General features: G+C 41.0%; 1 protein-coding gene across 1 annotated transcript in view; it reads right to left on the bottom strand.

The window, feature by feature from the left end:
• Positions 1 to 237: 237 nt before the first annotated feature.
• The window catches only part of MPP3 (membrane palmitoylated protein 3), an 81,106-nt gene continuing 58,329 nt past the window's right edge, over positions 238 to 23,014 (bottom strand). The window contains 9 exon segments of the mRNA XM_042477430.1: positions 238 to 919; positions 3,167 to 3,289; positions 5,590 to 5,698; positions 7,521 to 7,614; positions 14,082 to 14,162; positions 16,171 to 16,335; positions 17,376 to 17,417; positions 20,691 to 20,711; positions 22,102 to 22,166. Of these exon segments, the coding sequence (XP_042333364.1) occupies positions 740 to 919; positions 3,167 to 3,289; positions 5,590 to 5,698; positions 7,521 to 7,614; positions 14,082 to 14,162; positions 16,171 to 16,335; positions 17,376 to 17,417; positions 20,691 to 20,711; positions 22,102 to 22,166 (880 nt within the window). The 3' untranslated portion in view covers positions 238 to 739.

The raw sequence follows: 23,014 nt of genomic DNA on the forward strand, positions 1-23,014 counted from the left end.
TGGGGTATATATTTTGGGGAACATAATGCCCAGAATGTAGGATTCAGGACACTGTAAACCAAAAAGCAACTCCTTTAACCTCTGGGTCCAGATAACTTTGGCCCAAATCCTACCAATTCATCCCAGCTAGACTAGACCCATGAATCAACTTTTGAATGATAAGTCAACACATAGCTAGATCCTATTGATTCAATGGATCTAATCCAGTTGGAACTAACAATTAGATTCAAGTCATTGTTTTCCATGTTTTTCAATATTTTATAATTCTCCCATATTTTTCCAGCACTGTTTGGTCTCTTCCAACTCTATGATTCTTCTTTCTTATCAGCAAAAATATGCATTATAGAGAAAAAGACAGAATAGGTGCACAATCCTTTCCAAATGGGTGCACTTCTGTCTGGAAGCAACCTTGGTCTGGATCACCACTCGTTGAGCCTAACTTGCAAGTTTAAAACAAGCTAAAAGTATCCTTCCAGGTACTTGGAATCTGAAATAAGGCTATTGTTCGATGATGCACATGTCTCTGCATTGAATTCAGTGATGACTTTCCATTCCGTTGCAATGTTTGTCCTTTTCTGTGAAGCTATAGGTTTCCATCAGAATATATTCCTAGATGGAGAAGGCTTCTCTTTGCTGCTCATCTGAAGAAACTAACTGTTCCGGAGTACATTTTTTTCCCTTTTGATCATCCACTCATCCATCCATTCTATTTACAACATTTTTGGCACAGCACACAGAACTATGATCTAACCCAAGAGACTGGTACCCAAAAGGAGTCTGTACTCAGTTTCTCCAATATGGTTTTCAATTGGGTGCAAGCGCTATGGAGATCTTCCTTCACCAAGACAGTGTCAATCAGGTGGCCATACTGTTCTTCAATGAAGATAGCAGAATTAACCATTTCTTGCTGCTCCTCATCCTACAAATCAAGACAGAAAGAACCAGTATGGTGTGTTGGTTAAAATTCTGGGCCCAATGAAACTCACTACATGGCCTTGGGTCAGACACTCTGTCATCGCCTAACCTACCTCACAGAGTGGTTGTAAGATCAAAGTAGTGGTAAGGAGAAGCATGTATACTGCCTTGAGCTCATTGGGCAAAAAACAGTATAAATGTACCTCATCTAACACATTTAGAATTGTTCAAAAGCCAAGCAGAAGTACCCAAGGAAGAAAGGTTGAAGATTGTAAATTATTATTTCCTTGATAGATTGGCAGATTACACAAAACACTTCAAGATCTGGTTCTTTAGCTTTTCAAGTCTGCTTCCCTCCAATCTATTGTCTCCCCTTAGCCAGGGAGACCTTTGCATAGTTTTCTTCCTTTGAATATCCCAAAGTACAGTTTGTGTATTCCTTATCAAAAAATTCAAAATGCTCAAAATCTGAAACTTGTTGAGTTCCCACATGATGCTCCAAGGCTTCAGTTTGAGAATACTTTGGAGTTTGGGATACAAGTAGCATAGTATTACATTCTGTATTTGCAAGGCTGGAGACACACACAAGGATCTGTAAAATGGTGGGAAGCATGGATTCATGCCAAGCACTGCACTTGGATTCCCTCCATTTCACAGATCCTTGTATCTCTTTCCAGCACCACATCTCTCTTCGTGCTTGCCAATACTGTATGTATTGTGCTACTTGTACAGGTATACCAAATGCCATAAAATAAAATAACATTTAAAAAACCCAGCTCCAAAACACTTCTGGTCCCAAGCATTTCAGTTAAGGGATAATCAACCTGTATTCTAGTTTTTCTGTGCAAAAACACATTCTCTGCATAGGAAAAAAAAAGCAAAATGTTTTTCTGCACAGACAAATCCTCCAGAACGCTTTGGACTTTCGGACACTGGGACAAAACTGAAAGTCTCACTGTTCTATTATTCTTGCCAACAGGAAAAGCCATTTTTCAATTAATAATAAAGAATATCGGTACTGACTAATGTTACACCCTGCCATGTTCAATGGGACTGAAGACTATGACTAAAGGTGGATCTAAACCAGTGATGGTGAACCTATGGCACCCGTGCCAGAGGTGGCACTCAGAGCCCTCTCTGTGGGCACACGCTCTGTCACCCCAGCACAGAGTTCACCAGTTTGTTACTAGAAAGCCAGAGGAACGTGGCACTTTGTGATAAACAAGTGGGTTTGGGTTGCAATTTGGGCACTTGGTTTGTAAAAGGTTCGCCATTATAGCACTGTATATCACCACGGCTCCATGTTATGGAAGCCTGGAATTTATAGTCTGCTGAGAAACTTAGAATTCGTTACTGCATTTCTTTGAACTACATTAGAGCTCTCTGACAGAGACCTCTAAGTGCCTCACAAAACAACAAATCCCAGGATTTCATAGCATGGAACCAGAACAATTACTGTACAGTGGGACTTTGGTATCCATGGGAGATCCGTTCCGGACCCCTCCACAGATACCAAATACAGTAGGACCTCTAGTACTGTTATCCCCAAACAACGGAGGCTTACCTGAAGTCCTGTTGTCCTTAATGGTGGTGCGGCCATGTGCACACACTGCCATTGGCGACAATAGGGGCTGTTCCTAATGGCAGTGCAGCCGTGTACACATGCTGCCACTGGAGACAATCTGTGCTTGCCATCCACAGATGCTTAAATTCGCAGATGGCAAGCCTGCAGACAATGAGGCCCCTCAGTAGTTCAAAATTGATACTGTGTAATGTAGTCATACCATAAGTCTGGATCTAACCCAATGTGGATTTATTAGAATTCATGAGAGTAATTGTGTAGGTAACACATCATGGGGAGATGAATATTGTTTGCAACATACTGGAGTAAGCCAAGCTCCAGGCTCCAGATAGCAGAGACAAACCCACTCTCCTGGCCAAGAGGCACTTAGCCAGCTGGTTGTACCATTGTCACCCACCAGCAATCCCTGGCCTCTGAAGAGACAGCTTGAAAAACAGCTGAGGGGCCTGCCCCTGCTCCTGCCCCAATTTGTTTCCACCAAGGCCCAAATCTGCCCTTGACAGCCCTGGGAATTGGCCTTCAATTAAAGAGTGCAGAGCCTTTGGTCCTCCAGATATTGTTGGACTTCAGCTCCCTTCAAACCCAACCAACAAGCATCAAGGAGGATGAGAGTTACAGTCCTTACAATATCTGGTGGGCCACATCCTGGTGTTAATGCCAAACACTTACCAGTGGAACAAAGATGTCATCTGGTGATAGAGATGTCGGCACATTCTTTTTCTTCTCTAAGACAACAGGCTTCACAAACACAACGTATGGCTTGAATTCCGCCGTCCTCAAGTGCTTCACAGCCTGTCAAGAGAAGTACAACATGAGAATCCTATTCAGCAAGCAAAAACAGTGCACAGTACCTTTAAAATAAATAGAAGAAAATCCAGTCAAAACTAAGGCTGGTACCGTTTCCCCTCTTTTGCGGAACTGGGGAGGAGAATAGCTCTTTCAGTAAATCCTAAAAGAGGGTGCAAGGCACCACACAAATCCCTTTCTGCATTTGAAGCACAAGGCTTGAAATGGAAGTGAGGAAAAGCAGTTCCTTTCCTTTCCTCTTCACTTTACTTTTGGAAATGTCCAAAACCCATCAGCTCTGCCTCTGTGTTTAGTGGTTTACCACAATCCTCCCCCTTCCCCCCCCCCCAAATGCCGCAGGGTTGGCAGAGTTCATAGCAATATAGATTTTTTTAAAGTGTGCGTGTGTGCTTTTTTAATAGAAAGGCAATGAAGGCATTCTAAAATATGTCAGAACTGTGAAGAATGAAGAGGCAAACACTTTTTATTAATTTAGCAGAACGGGCTGGATGAGACATGCAAGGAAAATGACACAGGTGTGTAGTCTGCCTTGTCGTGTATGTGTGTGAGAAGCAAATTAAATCCTAGTCTCCAGAGTCATAGTCCAACACTCAAACCTTAGGTTATAACAGAGGAGGTAAATCTCCAGCCTATAAGACTGGAAGAGCATGGCATCATCCAGACAGACAGCTTGATCAACACACATGGGAGAACAATCTAGATGTACAGAAGATGGAACAAGCTTGTTTCATGCTGCTCCAGAAATTAGGACATAAACTTGTGGATTCAGGTTATAAGAAAAAAGAATTCCCTGACAGTAAGAATTGTTTAGAATAGAACAGACTGAAAGCCAGCATAGCGTAATGTTTAGAGCATTGTACTATGACTCTGGAGACCAGGGTTCGAGTCCCCACTCAGTCATGGGACCCACTGGGTGACCTTGGGTGAGTCGCACACTGTCAGTCCCTGTGATAGGTTTGCCATAAGTTGGAAATGACTTGAAGACACAACAACAACAATAACAACAGGCTGCCTCAGAAGGCAATGGACTCTCATTTGGAGGCTTTTAAAGAGAGTACAAATAACCATCTCTCAGGAGATTAAACAGGTATAAAGGTTTTTAACAGAGGTCATATTACCATTTCTCAGGAACTGTTAAATTAAAACATCCAAACAGAGACACAGAAAATAAAACAGTGAAGATTTATTGTAAGAGATCAAATAAACATCTAATGTTATGGTGGTTCCACACACAGTACATGGCAACACCTCAGTTTCAAACAAAATAACCTTTCCTCAAACTCCGTCCATATTCTCACCTCCTCAAACCTCATCTAGATCTTATTGATTTCTCTTCTGCTGTCAGCCTTTACTCTCCTCCTTCTTACTGGTCCTACCTAACTCTTTTATAGCCAAGTCTCTAGGCTATAGCCTTTTCCCCACAATCCTCTCTCTCACAGCATTCCATAAGAGATGACTGACTGATTCTATCCAGACTTGCCCATTTTCTCACTTCACAAATGCCTTTTGCAGTCCTTTCCAACTCTATGAATCTATAATTCTAATGTGATCCTGAAATCAATACACAGTTCCACAGAAAACACACACACACACACACACACACACGGGATAGAAGAAAACTAAGGGCAGGAACGGGTAAAGCAAAAATGTAACATTATGGGATCAGCAATGCAGGCATCTTTTCTCCTTTAATATACAACTATTGATTTATTGCTCAAACATGTTAGATGTGTTTCTCTGCAACAACAGCACCCGAAGCGATGGACCAGGCTATAAAATCCATCTATAAAGGCTCTGCCTCTACACAAAAACATCAACAGTATGAAACAACATTCATTTGAAAAAACAGACCTGCCATCAATCACATGTTAAAGCTAAGGAGGTGGGTGGGAAATAGGCACAGAAATTTGAAAAGATCATCACCCCACCAGCATCAAGGGATTGATCATGTTTCGCGCCACCTCATAATAAGCCTATCCCCGATGAAGGGGGAAATGTGGGGTTCTGCCCTTGAGCACAGGAGAGATTCCACCCCAGAAATTTCAGTTGGTCTTATCTGGTTTACCCTGGCATGAAGGATACGGGGATTTACCCCTTTGTCCTTACTGCTGTTCTGATCTGGATGTGTGGAGTGCAACGGAGGAGTGTTACGATGGGTCTGTAATTTCCATTGTAACAAAAGGACCTACTGATTTCAAAGGGAGCTTTTCCCTGTTCCAAATGAAAGTGAAGTGCCCCTGAGAAGCAAATCTGTAAGAAAAAAAACTGGGAATAAAAAACACTACCTCAGGCACCACATCCACAAGGCAAATTTTATTTTTGGACATGACTGTCTGTATTGCTTCAAGGCTTGTCCCGTAGAGATTCTCCTTATACTCCCCATGTTCCACAAACCTGAAAAGATTGAGGGAATTAAATGGGAGGAAGTAAAGTGCACTCATCACAGAATAAATAATGGCAGAAACAGTTAAATGTGCTAAATGTTCCTATTTTTAAAAAGGTTTTGTAAAGAAAACGGGATTTAAAGTTCTTTATTTATTACATCTATAACCCAACTGTGGCATCACTAGGTTTGGCATCATGATGTCACCACCACCCAATTAACCTTCTCCCATACCACGCCATACAGAAACCTTATTAACATTTTTAGTACTAATGCTACTTATAAATCATAATTCCCATATATCACACTGAATGTAATGGTAATAGTTGTGACATAAACAACTAGCAAAATTAATATGATACCTTCAAATTACAACATCATACCCATAACCAAAATGTATTTACTTGTACGGAGTGTCGTGTGATTAAACTGAAATTTTAATAAAATGTGATTTTTAATGATTTTTTTTAAAAAATAAAAATTAATTTTAAAAAATATTAAATTTAAATTTAATTTTTTTAAAAACCTGGGGCCTCCTTTTTCTCCTCCCACTGAACCTCACCCCATTCACATCATCTCTTCAGCATTTTACTGGGACACAGGCAAATGCCACAGCCCATTTCTGCCCAAAAGCGGCTGTTTGGGAGGCAGTGGTGTCACACACTCCTTTATGTGTCACTTAGTGCGGTCCATATCCACAGCACACCTTAGTGATGCTCCTCTAACCCACCTTTCTACCAGAAAATTACATTCAAGACAGCTAGTGAAAACAACATCAATAAATTCAATTAAGTTAAACATGTTAAAAACATGGGCATGTTGGGAACTTACATATTCATAAGTGGACTTACATCTGTGGGAAATAGAATAGGGCAATTCTGTAACATCCATATCCAATATGGGGCTGCTGTTACATTACTATGTAAGGGAGCTGGCAAAGTGACTGAGGCACATTAGGACTGATACACAACATAACCAATGTACAATGGGACTGATGTGCATTGGGACATCTGCTAGGGAGTGACTAAGAGCATTAGTAGAGCATGATGCACATTGGAACACTTGCCAGTGTCTCATTATGTATTGTAACAAGATGGGTTTCTTAGCACCTCTGCTATGTCGTTAAGTATAAAGTTATGTAATATAGACTGTGATAGAGAATTCCAGCCATTGTTAAAAAGCAGATTCGTAAAACTGCCTCTGAGTATTCCAGTATCCTAATGATACTAATTAGAATGTTAGAATTAGTGGGAATGAGGAAAAAAACCACTTGAAAGTATCTATACTGACACTTGTGTCCATTTAGTCCAATACTGTTGACCAGCAATAGCTGTTCATGATTTTAAGCTAAATTATTTCTAAGCTCTGATTGGAAATCCCTGGTATTCCTTGTGGTTTCCCATCCAAGTACTAATCAAGCTTGATCCTGCTTAGCTTTTGAAATTAGTTGAGGCTGGATGTGTTCAGGATGATATGGTGACATAAAGATGTTTGGGGGGGGGGGGCTACAAAAGAAACTGTCCTGAAGCTGACCTGATTTCCTTTGTTATTATGCCAAATAATATTCAGGATTATATCTAGGCAGTACGATTTGGGCTAGCTGGTAATTTTCAGAATGCGGTCAAAATTATCCTGACCAGGAAAATGGAAGAAAAAGCAAGTGCCTTCCACTCTTCTGGCCTGCTTGTTAAAGAAACTTCTACAGGCAAAGGAGTTGGCAGCATTACTAGTATCTAAGAATGTCCGCAATGTGTGGCAGGCCCTGAATTATTTGCCAGAAGAGTTAAACTTTCAGTTTCTCCCCAGTGTACTTGTTTTGCCAACAGTGCCTACTTGTTATGTTGCACATCAATTTCAAACGATTGTTTTGAAACAAAGTTGTACTCTACACCCTCCTTTTCATGACTCTTCTTGGTCCTCGTTGTATCTGCAAAGGAGAAGAAGCCAAGATCAGGCAACGTCAGTGTGGAGAGATTACCTGTTTTGCAAAAGAGCATTTGCCCTGGATGGCACAGAAAAAAAGCAGTTAGGATCAGCTATAGCAGGGGTAGGCAATCTTTTTGAGCTGGGGGCCGGGTTGCTGTCCCTCAGACAACTGGGGGGCCGAAGCCAAAAAATAAATAATTAAATATATTTTTTTTAAAAAATTAAATATATAAATAAACCAGGACAAATGTAGGACAAAATTTTCAAACAGAAGACACTTTTTAAAAAAAAATGGAGGACACGTGAAAAAATTTGCTGATTTCTTTAAAAATGTTAATATAAATGCATGTTTCTGAGGCTTCTATAGACAATTGCCTCTCCAAGGCCCCGGCGGCAATCGGTGGCAGGACCGGGCTGGGGCTGGTCCCAAGGCCTCACCGGGCCGCATCTGGCCCGCGGGCCGCAGGTTGCCTACCCCTGAGCTATAGTATTGCTATGCTATACAAAGCCAGCATGGTGTAGTGGTTTGGGTGTTGGGCTAGGACACTGGGAGACCAAGGTTAGAATCCCGGTTCAGCCATGGAAACCTACTGAGTGACTGTGGACAAGTCACAAACTCTCAGCCTCAGAGATTGGAAATGGCAAACCCTTTCTGAAGAAACTTGTCAAGAAAACCCTATTATAGGTTAACTGCCTTAGGGTCACCATAAGTTGGAAATGACGTGAAGGTACACAACCACAACAACAACAGGAAACAACAACAGTATGGCTAAGAGAAAGGAATACACCAGAACTTTGGCTTCTCTGGGTCCATCACTAGTTGGAAAACTGCTCAGGAAAGAATAGAGGAGGATGTGATGTCCAGAAGTCAAGAAAATGCTTTGCACAGTTCTTCCTGCTTCAAACTGGCAAAATGTGTTCTTTCCTGAACTCAATCTTATTGAGAAAAATACACATGTTCAAAGCTAGCCATTAAACAACAAGAGGTGGATGCCTCGGGGGCAGATGATGAATAGTGCGGCAGCCCCATAGCTTCCCTTCTACTGAAGGACAGAGCTGTGTGTTATTCATGACCTATTGTGCACCTCCTAAGCTAGCCCACAGCCCTCATTGTAAGGTGTGAGGTATTGACCCAGCTTCAAAAGGTGGAAGATTGGTAGCTTCTTTTCCTTTACCTCAGGCAGCAAAATTTCTTGGGCCACCTAATACATGTCACAGCAACACAGCAAGTGTGTTTCCCAAACAGAGCACCACTTGAGTGTGTGTATGAACAACTTTCTAGCAAACTAAAAACTATATGCTTACGAAAAGAGCAAAGAACTAATTAAGTTGCTTCCAAAGCCTATCGGGGTTATATTTAGTTTCAAAAGGAGGAACTTCACAAGAACAAGAAAAGTTAAAGATAAATTGAAGGGGATATTCAGAAGGGTCATATCCCTTCTGGGAGCTTGGAGATTATTTAGAGGTATTATAATAGAGAATTTAATCTGAATGATTGGATTGCCATAAACGTCTTAGTCAAAGTATAAAACAAATATTAATGATTTGGACAGGGAGGATTAACTTTTTTCCTCCAAGGCACAAAAAGAACAATTAATTAAACAGAAGAACTAATTCAAAAATACCATTTGAAATAAGTGGATCTTGCACTAAAATAAAGGCATATGCTGGTCATGAGTTAACTGTACTGTAGTAACATACAGAATAGCAAAGGCCTTTTTGTTTAAATAGGCCTTCAGCTTTTAACTAGTTGAGGTAGAAAAACAATTTGGTACCCTCCCTGGCCCAATTTTAGCCCAACAGAGGCCTTTTTTAAAATGGGAAGCGAAGAAGAAGTGGCTGCTCACTTCCTACTGCGCACTTTCTATTTTTTTTTAAAGGCATCTCCTGGTCCTAAAACTACCTAGAAATGCCACCCCCAACACATGGTGAAAATGCTCTTCATGTCCTCTAGAGAGCATTTTGGGGGGAATCATGTATAAATACACATACACAGTTACACACAGTGGGCCCTTGGTATTCACTGGGGTTTGGTTCCAGGACCTCTTTGGATACCAAAATGGAGGTGCTCAAGTCCCATTAGACACAGTGGCATAGTAAAATGGCATCCCTTATATAAAATGGACACATCAAGCTTTGCTTTTTGGAATTTATATTTTTAAACATATTTTCAAGCTGTAGATGGTTAAATCTGTAAATAAAGAATCTATGGATATGTGTGTGTGCGCGTGTGTATTGGTGAGAGCAGGTATGGCAGGCTGCATCTCCCACCTTACAATTTCTCCTAAGGGGTTAATGAGATTCCTTACCCTTTCATAGTTGCCCATTTCTCTCCCAAATGTATGAAAAATGGAGATGTAGGGGTCACATTTAAAATGCTTCCTGCTTCCTGACTTGAAAGCTCTGTTGTTGTAACTCAACCTTTGTCATCTTAATTAACTTGCAAATGAGGTGGGAAGAGGAGTTCAGCTGGGCATCAACTGCATCATTTCCATCTAGCAAGCTCAGCTGAACTTCTGGGGCAGTTCACTTAATTGACAAGAACATTGCTTAGGAAACCACAATGAAGGTGAAAAGTACTAGAAGAAGACAGGCAAAGTTAGGAAATAAATTTTCAAAGCCGGAGGGAGTGGAGGAGATCAGCCTGAAAAATTGGCTGTCTCCTGCCCAAAGGGAAGGAGTTGGCAGGTTGGTGATTTTTCTACTGGAACCCTGCCCAGAAGAGTTATGGAAAGAAGTACCTTCTGCCATAGTTCCAGAATCATTGAAACCCCTCAAGGGGTTCATGTGCAGAAGCTGTCCTGGATTTTTTGTTTCTTTTCACAGACCATTCACCAAATGAACATTTCATTTGACCAAACACTTCTTGGGGGGGGGAGGCTGTTAGGGCTTCCACTAATCCCAACCTCTGCAAACAAGGTGAGGGTTTTTATTCTGTCCACCAAGGTGAGGACTTCCACCTGTCCCACCACTATAGCATCAAATTTGGGTTTTTTTTAAAGATGTCCTCATAGTTCTAGTGTGAGACTTTTTTCATTTTATCTCCCCACCAAACACCAGTTCCAGTTATTACTGTATTAATTGCTGCCACCACAGACACCATATCTGAACACAAGCTTTCCAATATGTAGCATTCTTGGAGGTAAACACATACAAGACCAACTAATGATTTATTAAACAGAAATTCAACATAACATCACAAATTACCGATTTAATACATATAAATTCAGACTGCCACTGCCTTAGGCTCACTTTAGGGGATCATCATAAGTCAAAAATGACTTGGAGACACACAACAACAACTATTTAGAATTCAGAGCCAGAGAGCTCTGGTGCCCCACCAAACTAAAAACCACAAGAGTCCACAAGATGCAGTCATGGCAGTTAAAGTGCCATCACAGTGTGGTATTTGTGGGTAATGTAATGCTATGTGTAAACTGCCCCTTGCTGCTACAATCTGTCATCCACATATTTCAGCTACAGGTGAATTTTCTGAGATGTAGATCAAGAAAATCTAAGGTACTCTCAGGTGGATTGCAACATAAAGATTGCCATATTTACCATTCCATGGTGCAGAATTTTGACTCGAACACTGCAATCTATATACACATGCACGAGTTCTGTCTCTCCTCCCCCCCCATACATACTAATTTGTTCAAGCCTTAACTGTGTGCTGTGAAAAATCTTGCCTTTGATCACAATGTGTGATTTCCCCTGTGGCCTTTACAGCTGCCAGAAATCATATTCAACATCTGTCTCAATGCTGTTAGCATTTATATAATCTCTTTGTCAGTCCCCCAAACTGGTTTTCCCTTTCTACAGAGATGCTCTCCATGTTTTACAGATATTTCAATAATTCAGCAGTAACAGTTTCCTCTAAACTTGTTGGGCTTATTTAATTTTTAAGTTGTATAATTGAGTTGGTACTGCTACAACCCCCATCCTACACCACCCCATTGCACACTTAGAGAAGTTATTTTTCAGATTACAGCTCCTAAAATCCCCCAACAGAGACTCCAGATCTATTTTTTGAGGTGTGAGGGAGCTCAGTATTGGCAGGACATAGCTATTAATGTTGCCTACTTGCCAGGTACTTGTTAGTAAAGGGCAAAATAATTTCCCCATCCATTATCATTGAAACATCTGAAATAATGTTACAAGCACAATGTGTACTTAGAAGTGCCCTTCAATGTGTTCAGTGTACATGTGTGTGTGCACCTTCAAGATGCCTGCCAACCAATGGTAACCCCATGAATTTCACACAGTTTTCTTAAGAAGAGAATACTCAGAAGTAGTTTTTGCCAGTTCCTTCCTCTGAAATATAGCCTACAGCACCTTGCATTTGTTGGCTGTCTCCCATCCAAGTACTGACCAGAGTGGACCCTGCTTAGCTTCCAAGATCAGACAGGATCTGGTGCCTTTAGGGTATTTAGGTGTAGTTTAGTACACAATTAGGATAGTCTGCTGGTAGCTTGATCATTTAGTAGAGGCTCAACTACATTGGGAGGAACCTATTTTCCCAGATCATTTCAAGGAGCTCAACCTCCCTTTCCTAGACTGGGGGATGGGGTTTGAATCGTTTTAGGGACTTTGTTCCCAACCAGAATGGATAGTGGTTATGCTGACTGGGAGGTTCTAGAGGCTGTAGTCTAAAAAAATAAACTCTCCAAGCTCAGGCTCAATATCTCTTTTTTTGAGTCACTGGTTAAATCCAGAATTTAGTCCATACCATGCCAACCATGATCTGCATTTAGGATCAAAGCAGTGCAGTCAATGGGCAGCATGCAGCCATCAGTCCCATTTTTTGTGCCCTTCAAGCTCCCCCATATACCCCCAAAGTCCCTGACCTACCAAAATACACAAAAATGGTGCAAAACTGCCTCCAAATCACAGCAATTTACCTTCCTTCACTTGCATAATCCCTAGTCACCTAAAAAACCCAGAGCCAAAAATGAAGCCAAAATTAATAAGACATTATTTGTGGTCACTAAAAACACACAAGTGTGACCCACCCAAGTGGCACCAGGCTAAAATTCATCCCTCATCCCCAATACAGTAGCCCACCCCTGTTCTAAAGACACCTATGGCCTGTATCATGATTAGCCACTACATTCCAGGTCATGTGTAATGTCCCTGTTGGTACAGGAGTCTGATTGTCACATTTTGGGCCCAGCTACTCTTTTTCATAGTCTGACTTGACCTCACAGGGTCATGGTAAGAATAAAGGAAAGAGGCGGAGAGCCATGGAATTCCACCTTGAAGGAAAGTTGGAATAGAAATGTCAATAAATCAACATATTAAAATTCCTTCCTTTCGACCATTATGAATTTGCTGGGAAGAGGAAGGTCCACTGTGACAGCTGCTTAGTTGCTGAAATGCAACTTCCATATCAACTGTTTTTTTAAAAGCCTTGGAGATTAGATAAACATTGATGAGTATGCCAAAAATCATAGCAAACAGGCCAAGCAAAATCCCATGGGGCAGGCACTTCTCTCCCCCTCATGCAGAGGCACATGCACTTGGCACGAACAGTTCCCTCGGCTCAGGTGTGCCTAAAACATTTCAAGAGGCAGTGTTGGCATTTATGATCCCAAAGGAGAAAGGGCCCATCTGCACAGTTCCCAAACTGTCAAGAATGGGCAGCTTGGAGTGGGCATGGGAGCAGGTTGCATGAGACCTTCATACACCTACAGCAGTTATTTTGGATGGGTTAGGAGGATTTTCTCATATATCACAGATGAACAGCTTGTCTGTTATCTCAACACAGTGGCCCTTTGCAGAGGTTTCACGCTCCTGCCATAGAAATTGTGCTAAAACCCAGCCCTAGTGTCAGCTCAAGACATTTTTCAGTCAAAAATAAAGGTCAAGATTGTGTCCCATTTACTATTTCACATACAGAAGTTGATTAGATTGAGAGTAGAACCTTCCTTTGACGTTATAATAAAAAAAAATTATGCATGAAGGAGAACAGTGTCCTCCTTCATGCATAAAGGCAGCAGGTGAGGTTAGGAGGTGCAGAACAGGCAGTGTGTCACAAACACCTCTGTCCTCCAAGAACAAGTGTATATGGTCAAGAGGCTGAAAAGGGAATAATTGCAGGGTCAGAAGTACCGCAGCTGCCCTGTAGTATCTGCCTAACGGTAGGAACAGCCTTGGAAATTGTGCTTCTACCAGTCCAGCAAGAGGCACCTAGATCTGGATCCAACCCAAAGGTTTGTTCATTTGTTGCGTGTCTAGTATTATTGGAAACTGTTGTCTTGCAAATTGCTGTGCTGTCGTTTTTATATATATATATATACTGCCTTTTGAATTCTATTTTATCATTTTATATTGTAAGTCAGCCAGAAAACAATGTCATTGAGTGACTTTATATAAATATCTTCAACAAACAAATCAAAGACATGCTATGGAGGTGCCAAAGGGAAGTGAAGGCTGAGTGAGAATGTGTTTTGCCAGAAAGGGACTTACGTGGTACAGCAACCCCATACTCCTGTGGGTTCTCAGCTACCACCTTCTGCTTGAGTTCATTTAACCGGGACCCCAAAGAACCTGAGAGGTCAGAGGAACAAGGTGTGTCAGTGGACAGAGAATATAAGGCATATGGGTGCCCTGCAGAAGAAGAAACCTAAAAAAAATGAGAAGAAGAAAAAAAATACAAGCCAGGAATAGGTCTGCACCCATGAAGCAAACTAGGAAAGACACCATGCTTGCAATTTGCAATTGTCTCAACAGCTTTTAAAACCAAAACTGCAGGAAGTCCTTAGTTAATGACCCCAGAAGTGTTTTTAAGGGAGGGCTGAACCACAACAGGAAAGTTGTTATTAATTTTGTCTGCCTGCAAGCATTTGCAAGCGGCAGCAATTTAATTTTCCCAACCCTTATCACTAAACTTTTCTTAAATATGAAGACTACTACAAGCACAATGAGTACTTAGAAGTGCACTCTATGGCCTGTTACAGACTGCCAAAATAAAGCTGCTTCAGGTCTCTTTGGAGGTATGCTGTTTAAATGATGCAAGCATCCTAAGAATCCGGAAGCTGCACCAAAGCTTCACTCCAGTGCTTAGGAATGGAGTGTGGCTTTGGCGCGACCTCCGGACTCTTAGGATCCATGCATCATTTAAATAGCATACCTCCAAAGAGACCTGAAGCAGCTTTATTTTGGCAGTCTGTAACAGGCCTATGTGTTCAGTTTAGCTTACTTCCAAGTAAGTTCACCTAGGATAGATTGCAGTCTGCCTTTATTACTCCTGAGAGAGTTTGACAATAATCACTGTCTTAATATTTCTTAGCACTCAATCATTCAGTACACTTCTGACTGATAATGCTTTAGGAGGCTCAACTACATAGGCTCTTAGTAGTCCAGTGTTGCCAAATCATCTTGGGGAAGACAGCCTCCCAGCCTTCATTGTGGGAGAGTCCTTGAAAACAGTTCCAAACTCACTCCAGTAGGAACCTGATCCAATCTTCCCCTCGCTGGAAATTTACTTTTAATTAATTGCTACTAGGCTGAATGACAGCTCATTTAATTGAAGTTATCAGAGGTGCTGAAGATGCTATTGTGCAAATAACTACAGCATCTTGGAAAGTTTCTTTAAAGTTTGTACTTAAACCAGGAGCAGATTCACTTAGATGGTGTCCACCAGCCACAGATGGCCCTCACCAGTTTAAGTCAGGACACAGTGCACCCAAAGCCAGGCAAATTATTCTGGCATATGAGTCAGAAAATCTCACAAGCATAGTTAGCCCATCTTGACAATAAAATACAATTACAATAAATTAATTAGCAAACTTATATCCTCTTTCACTATACTGTATCTCAACTCTGCGGCCTAAGGCAGCCTCCTCCCTGCTACTTAATAAACAAGCTTCATTTATATAGTAGGGATAGGCCTGTGAATATCAGTTCCTGGAGGACAACAGCCACAGATAATGCCTTCTGGTCCTGTTTATGGGAATCCCACTGTGGCACATTGTTGGCAGCTGTAAGAAACAGGACTGTGGACCAGATGGGCATTTGTTCTGGTCTAACAGTGCTCTGTCAATGTTCTAAAAATCTTGGCTAGGACAGTATTTGGAAACCTAACCCTAACCCTCTCTATAGTATGTCTTCGAAGACAGATGGTACACAAAAGCTTATATAAAACTTATTTTTAATAATCCATACTTTTGCGGAAAGTTTACAGTCACCTAGTGTAACTACAAGAATCTGACACAGATCCTCTTCTCCCAATAGTTCAACTGCAATTTCTCTGCACTGTAAAAAAATTACACACTATTTTTTACATCACTGGTATTCTGATTCGGGCCGATTCCAGATTCAGTCATCTTTGCACACAGTTCCAGAGTGCAAAGTGTTTGACTGAATCTTTCTCTTCTACCAGTGCAGTGCAGCAGACCAACTCCCTCCCCTCTGAGACTTTCACACTCTGAAATTTTTGGACTCTCAAATGGCCAGTCATCTCAAAGAATCTTTATTCCATTGTTTGAGGAAGAAAATGTCTGTTCTTTAGGCCCCCAGCAAGTCAGCTTTTTCCATTTCACATGCAGCAACTCACCAATTAAAACCACTAGCCTCTTTCTGTCTCCTGGCTGCTGCTGGTATTTGGTGACTTCCTCGTATGTGAGGAGTTCTGAGGTCTGGGTTTGCTCAACTTGCTTGGCTTCATTCTGGCCATTCTGCTTGTCCTTTCGGCTCAGCCGGAAACTCCGCCTCAAGCCAGCTACAATGCCAAAGACAACATTAGTGTTGCCAAGCTTGACTCAAGCTACAAGAAAAGGTTTCACTGGGTTGTATATAATGCTGTCCTTTCACCAGTGTAACATGCACCACTGGAAATCAAATTCTGTCACTCACTCCCAATCAAGTCCTGCACAACGTCATATAGAGCAAATCTGGGGTGTGCAGGGGCCCGCAAGAGGAAGGTGAAGTCTGTTGCACAAGCAATATCCCACCATTCATTTATTCATTCATTCTGTTTATATGCTGCCTTTCTTCCCTGAATGAAATTATGGTGTCTTACAGTGTAATAGAACAGACAAAGGTAAAACAACAAAAGAATAAAAGCATTCAAAATTTAAAACAGAATTTAAAAGCACACAAAGAAAAAGAAAAAAGAATCAGACAATCAGAGAGTTGGCATCTATTCAAACCTGCTATCTATTCCAACCCACTGCCAGGGCAGGAATCCATGATAAAGTGTTCTTAAGAAATGACCATCCAACCTCTTCTTAAAATCCTCCAATGAAGGAGACTTCACCACCCTTCAAAGGAATCTATCTCATTGCCAATACAACATCCATCCATTATTAAAAATTGGATGTAATTGATTAGCCCCTACTAGTCTTGCATGTATTAACTCAGGGACCTCTTAAAACAATTCCTCTCTGCTTACCTTTTTATTTGAAATATTTGGGCCCAAACAGACAGGCCAAAATAAAGCTGCTTTGGGTCATTTTGGAGGTATGCTGTATAAATGATGCATGCATCTTAAGAGTCCAGAAGCTGCAGCAAAGCTGTGCTCCAGTCCTTAGGACTGGAACGTGGCTTTAGTGTGGCTTCTATCCTCTTAAGATGCGTGCAGCATTTAAACAGCATACCTTCAAAGTGACCTGAAGCAGCTTTATTTTGGCCTGTATGTTCAGGCCCATTTGTTAACCTAATCACAAAAAAGAAGAAGAAAGTGCTCATAGAGATAGACAATTATGTTAAATATTGATTCAAACAGCCACAGAATGGAGTTCACAACCACCAAATACTCACCTATATATTGTCCATTGAAGTATCCTTCACAATCACAGTCTTCTGTTCAGGAAGAAAAGAGAGAAGGGGTGGAAAAGTGTTAAGAAAGTTTTTGAGGGCTAGAGGCCATGAAATGCACAAAACATTCATCTGAGCCTGCAGGTATTAGGATGGGAATGCAGTAAACAGCAAGGTCAGAAGGAAATGACTTGCATAGAGCCCAGATTGAACAATTACACTATGTGAACAATCGCACTATTAACACTGACCACCTACCAAACTATTGTTGCTGATAATGTAGCTAATTAACATGTGGGTCTAGAATTTTAAAAACTTAAAATAAAACCTTCCACCTTATTCAAGCCACAGGGGAGACAGCTAAGCCTACTGATGAATAACCACTCAGTAGCTTTCCATTCTAATCTTCCTTTGAAGTGCCTTTGCTCATGAGCAGCCATTTTTTAGTGTTAGCAATATCTACCTAAATTCACCTGCTAGTACCAACTAGAACAGGCCTATTGCCTCAATAGGATTTACACAAGTGTTGACTTTCCATTCAGAAACTGAATTCCTTGATTTACAAGCCTTCAAGGCGACTCTGGACCACTCTGACTTATGGCAATCTTATCATAGGGCTTTCTTGGCAAGATTTATTTAGAGGAGCTTTGTTATTGTCCCCCAGTTTGTTCTTGTTGTGTGCCTTTGAGTCATTCCTGACTCAAACTGGAAAGTGAATCTATCACAGGTTTTTCTTGGTATGATGAGGTTTGCCACTGCCATCCTTTATGGCTAAGAGAGTATGACATGGCCAAGGTCACCCAGTGGGGTTCCATGGCCGAGCAGAGATTCAAATCCTGGTCTCCAGAGTTGTAGCCCAATGCTCAAACCACTACACCACACTAGCTCTGAAAAAAATACTTGATTTAGGTGTGAATATTGGCATTTCATATACAGATTCTGGCCTGTTTGCCCTGCATAGAATCCAGAAACACATTACTGGTAGAACATGGCACATACCAAATTAGAAGATATGGACCATGTTTTCTCAGTATTCTCCTTCTGAATGAACAGATGCAAGACATGAATCACACCCTTCTGCAACAAGCCCAGGTGCCCACATTGTCCTTCCTATCTACTCTAAAAATATGATGACAGGACCTAATCATGCGATCTATAATACTAAAAATGTTTTAACCTGATTGTGCCCCAACTTAATATATGTCATCACATTACTTTAGAAAATGAGCAAATGAACAATCTAACTGTGAATTTCAAACTGAATCTCAAACTGACTTCCAGTATTCTAACACACTCTACCTGTCCTTCAGATGAGCTGGACTGCAACTGCTACTCCCTTCAGAGGTCTACTAGCCATGCTGGTGTGAAATGATGGCAGGGGTAGTGCAATACATCTGGAATTACCAGACAGGCGGGGAGACAAATGGAGACCTTTGGCCCTCCAAATATGTAAGACTTCAGTTTCCAGAAGCCCTCAGAGAGTAAGACCAATGGTAAGGTGCTGTGAGGTGCTCTTAGAGCCAGCGTGGTTTGTGTAATGTGTAGTGGTTTGAGTGTTCAACTAGGAACTTTATCACACAGGGATCCCAGGGACCGCTCTCAGAACGGAATGGAAGGGGCCTGGAATGAGTGAGGGACGAGTGGGGGATGCATTTCCTCCTGGAACGGACTGGGAACGGAAGGGCAGGGAATAGAATGAGTGAGGGACTCTGTGTGCAGTAAAATGGTCCCCCACTCATTCTGTTCCCTTCCTGGCTCCTTTGGGACCGTTCTCATCACGTCCCAGGAGCCCTGTACAATAAAGTCCTAGGACTCTGGAGACTAGAGTTCAAATTTTCATTTGGCCATCAAAACCCACTGGGTGACTTTGTGCATGTCACACTCTCTCAGCCTCAGATGAAAGCAATGACAAACCCCTTCTGAACAAATCTGGCCAAGATAGTCTCATGATAGGGTCACCTTAGCATCACTGTAAATTGGAAATGACTTGAAGGTACACATCAACAAGAAAGTCATCTGAAGGAACGACCCTTTCTCGTCTGTGAAGCTGAGGAAAGCTGCTCCATTCACTATACCATTTTCTATCCCACATTAGCAAAATGTCTAGAAATGAGTCTTAAACCTATTGAAATAAATCTGGCAGGTGCAATATTTACTGCTGCATTTAAAATGGTTTTCTTCCCACTCTCCCAGCTAGATTTCTAGCTGCGTTCTTTAATGATAGTCATGCAAGAGACCACATGGTGCTGGAAAGCAAGCTATGCCATGCGTTAAACCAATTGAATTCAAATTTAACCCCAGAGATTATGGGGATGATGGGGGTGATGACAACGCCAGTATTAACAACAACCCATGTTCATAAATCACCTTAAACACTAAATTCTGTACAGTAATTACACTTTCTTTTTAAAAACACACACAAGCACACTGCCTTGTATGCTGAAAGTCTGAAAAAGCAGCTTTTTAAAGAAGGAGGGTCCAAATCAAAGTGGAGGCGGTGGTGGAAGCAAAGCAACCCATCTGTGGTTCCACAGGAAATTACCTGCTGGGTTAACAAAAGCTCCAAGGAGCAGCACAATTGCTTTTAACAAACAGCAGGAGCTTAATCCTTGTGATTAGCACCAAAAAATTACATGCTAAAAATGTAGGGGAAATTAATAGCTAAGGAAAATTAAACAAGATTGACACCTGGAGTCCCCCCAAGCTTAGAAGAGAAAATGTAAGCGTTCTCTCCCCTCAACCCATTGATCCTAAACAACATGTCCTCCTAAGAGCAGAAAAAAACAAGCCCAGTTCAAGCTCATAATCACTAATGACTTGGACAGAGAGAAACAAATGAACTCAGACCCAGGCTGAAATGAGAATGGAAAGGAAATTAAATTTAAGACCAAATCAACCAACCCATTTAGTATGCCGGTGGCATTATTCCCCAAATCCACTCTCAATCAGGCTCCTGGAGACAGGGCTGTGTGTTGTTAGAGCAAAATTTATGGAAACAGCCACACTCTGACCACCCCACCAGGGCTAAGGACTTTCCTAGGAACAGAAAAGTTTCCTTTTTTATATATGTACTTCCTTTCTTGCCATGATTCGTCCATGTTATCTGAAATTCTGGATCTCAGGAGCAAAATGAATGATGGAAAATGTTATAAACAAAAATGCCCATGTTACATCTGCAAGAACCATGCTTCTCCTTTCCAACAATCTAGATTGGCTTCACTTTGGTTTAGGTTCAAAGAGGGGAATTTTTATTCGGGAAGCTTCTGGTGTGTAAGAAAAGGCATTGCTGGCTTACTCCAGAATAAGCAGAGAACCTACCTTTCTCAGAAGACTGATCATCTATGGTCAGCATAAAAAGATAGAGGTAAGAAAGTTAAATAAAGGCCTAGAAAAACCTTCCAAGGGATCAGAGAACAGATTCTGGCTCTCCATGTGTAAAGAAGGCTTTTCCAACTTCTGTGATTCACTACAAGGAGAGGTACAAGATGTTTTCTAACCTGCAGCTCCCCACTGCCTCCTGCCTTAGCACAAGAGCTTGGGAAAATTATCTTTTTGGACTTGGACTGCAACCCACAGAATTCCCCAGCCCACAAAACCAGTGTTCTAGTGTTTTAAAAAGTTAGTTTCTCAAACTCCGTTCCATGCTAAAGCACCTGGAAATGGGTACATCTGTAGTATCCTGGAATGATCACAAACCTACCCTTGGCAATATGCTACATTTTAATACAGTACTTAGATTTATTTCCTACCTTCCGACCAAAATAAAGCTTATAGTGTCTACCTGCAGTTCCAAAAAAAACCATGGAAAATAAACAATGCTGTCTTTCCTAGGATATAAGATTTTGGGGGGGTGGAATCTTTTTAAAAAAAATAATAATAATAAAAACCCTGCTACAGTTATTTGGAGATACTTTTTGATCAAAAACTTTTTAATTAACAAAAATAAACTATTTAATTAAAATTAATTAGTTAATTATAATTAAAAGATTAAGCAAAGATCATTTTAATTATTCCCACCCAGTGTGTTTGCTAGACTGAACTAAAGCCCTAGAATGTTACATTTATGGACCTCCAGAAACTCTTAGCATGCAACTCGCACCAGACTTCACCTTTGGTTATGCTAGACCTGATAGGAGCTGAAGTTCAACAACAGCTGGAAGGTGACTCAGTCCCCATCTTTAAGTTACTGCCGTGTGCACAGGCTGCCACACATACAAATTTTATTTATATATAAATTTAGGAATGTATTATTTACATGCCATTTTCAGCACCTTCCTTCCCAAGTCAGAAGGATTTCTGAGTAAATGACAAAACCACTACTGGTTATCATGCACTCCACAGAAAGGAACTGTACTGCTTTCTATTTGTACTCGGGATCCCTTTGGGGGTCGAATGACCCTTTCATGGGGGTCGCCTAAGACCATTGGAAAACACCTATTTAATTACAGTTATGAAGTAGCAATGAAAATAATTTCATGGGTTTGGGTCACCGCAACATGAGGAAGGGGTCGCGGCATTAGGAAGGTTGGGAACCACTGGCCTAGAACTTTCCCTCCAAGATTGCAACTGGCTTGCTACTGTCGCCAAATGGCATGGAACAGCATTACTGCTACCTCAAGATCACATTCTTCAAGGAACCATGTCAAGAACCTTGCCACTGAAACTAACGAAGACCTCATCATGCAAAAGCAACAGAACAAACAAGAGAGAAAGGTTTATAGTGACTCACAGAGTGGTTTTGTGACACTTCGGGTGTTGTGCAGCATGCCAATTGTCCTTCTGTACATCAAACGCCTAGATACACAAACAAAGCATTATCTGTCAAAGAGAAGTAAGTGGAAATTGGGAGTCTTTAAGCAAAAATAAAAAAACATAGATTAAGACAGATGGACTCAGTTGTTCCCAATGAAATCACTGAGACTCTAAGGTCCAAATTATGTGTTTATTTAATTTTTATTCCACCTTTCTTTCAATAAGTGGCCTTTTTATTCACATGTAAAGCATATTTGTTTGTTTTCAGAGTCAGCATAGTATAGTGGTTTGAGCATTGGACTAGGATACTGGTGGACTAGAGTTTGAATCCCCACTCAGCCATGGAAACCCACTGGGTGACCCGGGGCAAGTAATACATTCTCAGTCATAGAAAACCAAAATAAACTCCCCTCTGAACAAATTCTGCCAAGAAAACCCATGATATGTCCACCTTAGAGTCACCATAAGTCAGAGATGACTTGAAGGCACACAACAAGAAAACATGTTTTAGACTAACCACTTCTATTCTGAAGAAAAGAAAAGAAAAGTAAAACACTAACAATGTATTAAATCATTTATTAGTTATAAACTAGACTATTTCAAACCAGTAAAAACAATTTAAAGTAGTGATAATCATTCCACATATGCAACCTGGATAAAACCAATTAGACTTGCAGGTTTTAATAAAAACTCATGTTTTCTCTCCTTGTTTTTTTAAAGCAAGTAAAAAATTTTAATGGCTTTTTATTAAAGCCTTTGAGCCTAATTAATTTTATCCAGGTTGCATATGTAGAATAGTAAAAGCAGGCAGAGAAAGTTGTGAGCCAGTGTAGAGTAGTGGTTTCAGCTTTGGACTATTACTCTGGAGACCAAGGTTCGAGTACCTGCTC

The sequence above is a fragment of the Sceloporus undulatus genome, chromosome 6 (assembly GCF_019175285.1).
Source record: "Sceloporus undulatus isolate JIND9_A2432 ecotype Alabama chromosome 6, SceUnd_v1.1, whole genome shotgun sequence".
Classification (NCBI taxonomy): domain Eukaryota; kingdom Metazoa; phylum Chordata; class Lepidosauria; order Squamata; family Phrynosomatidae; genus Sceloporus; species Sceloporus undulatus.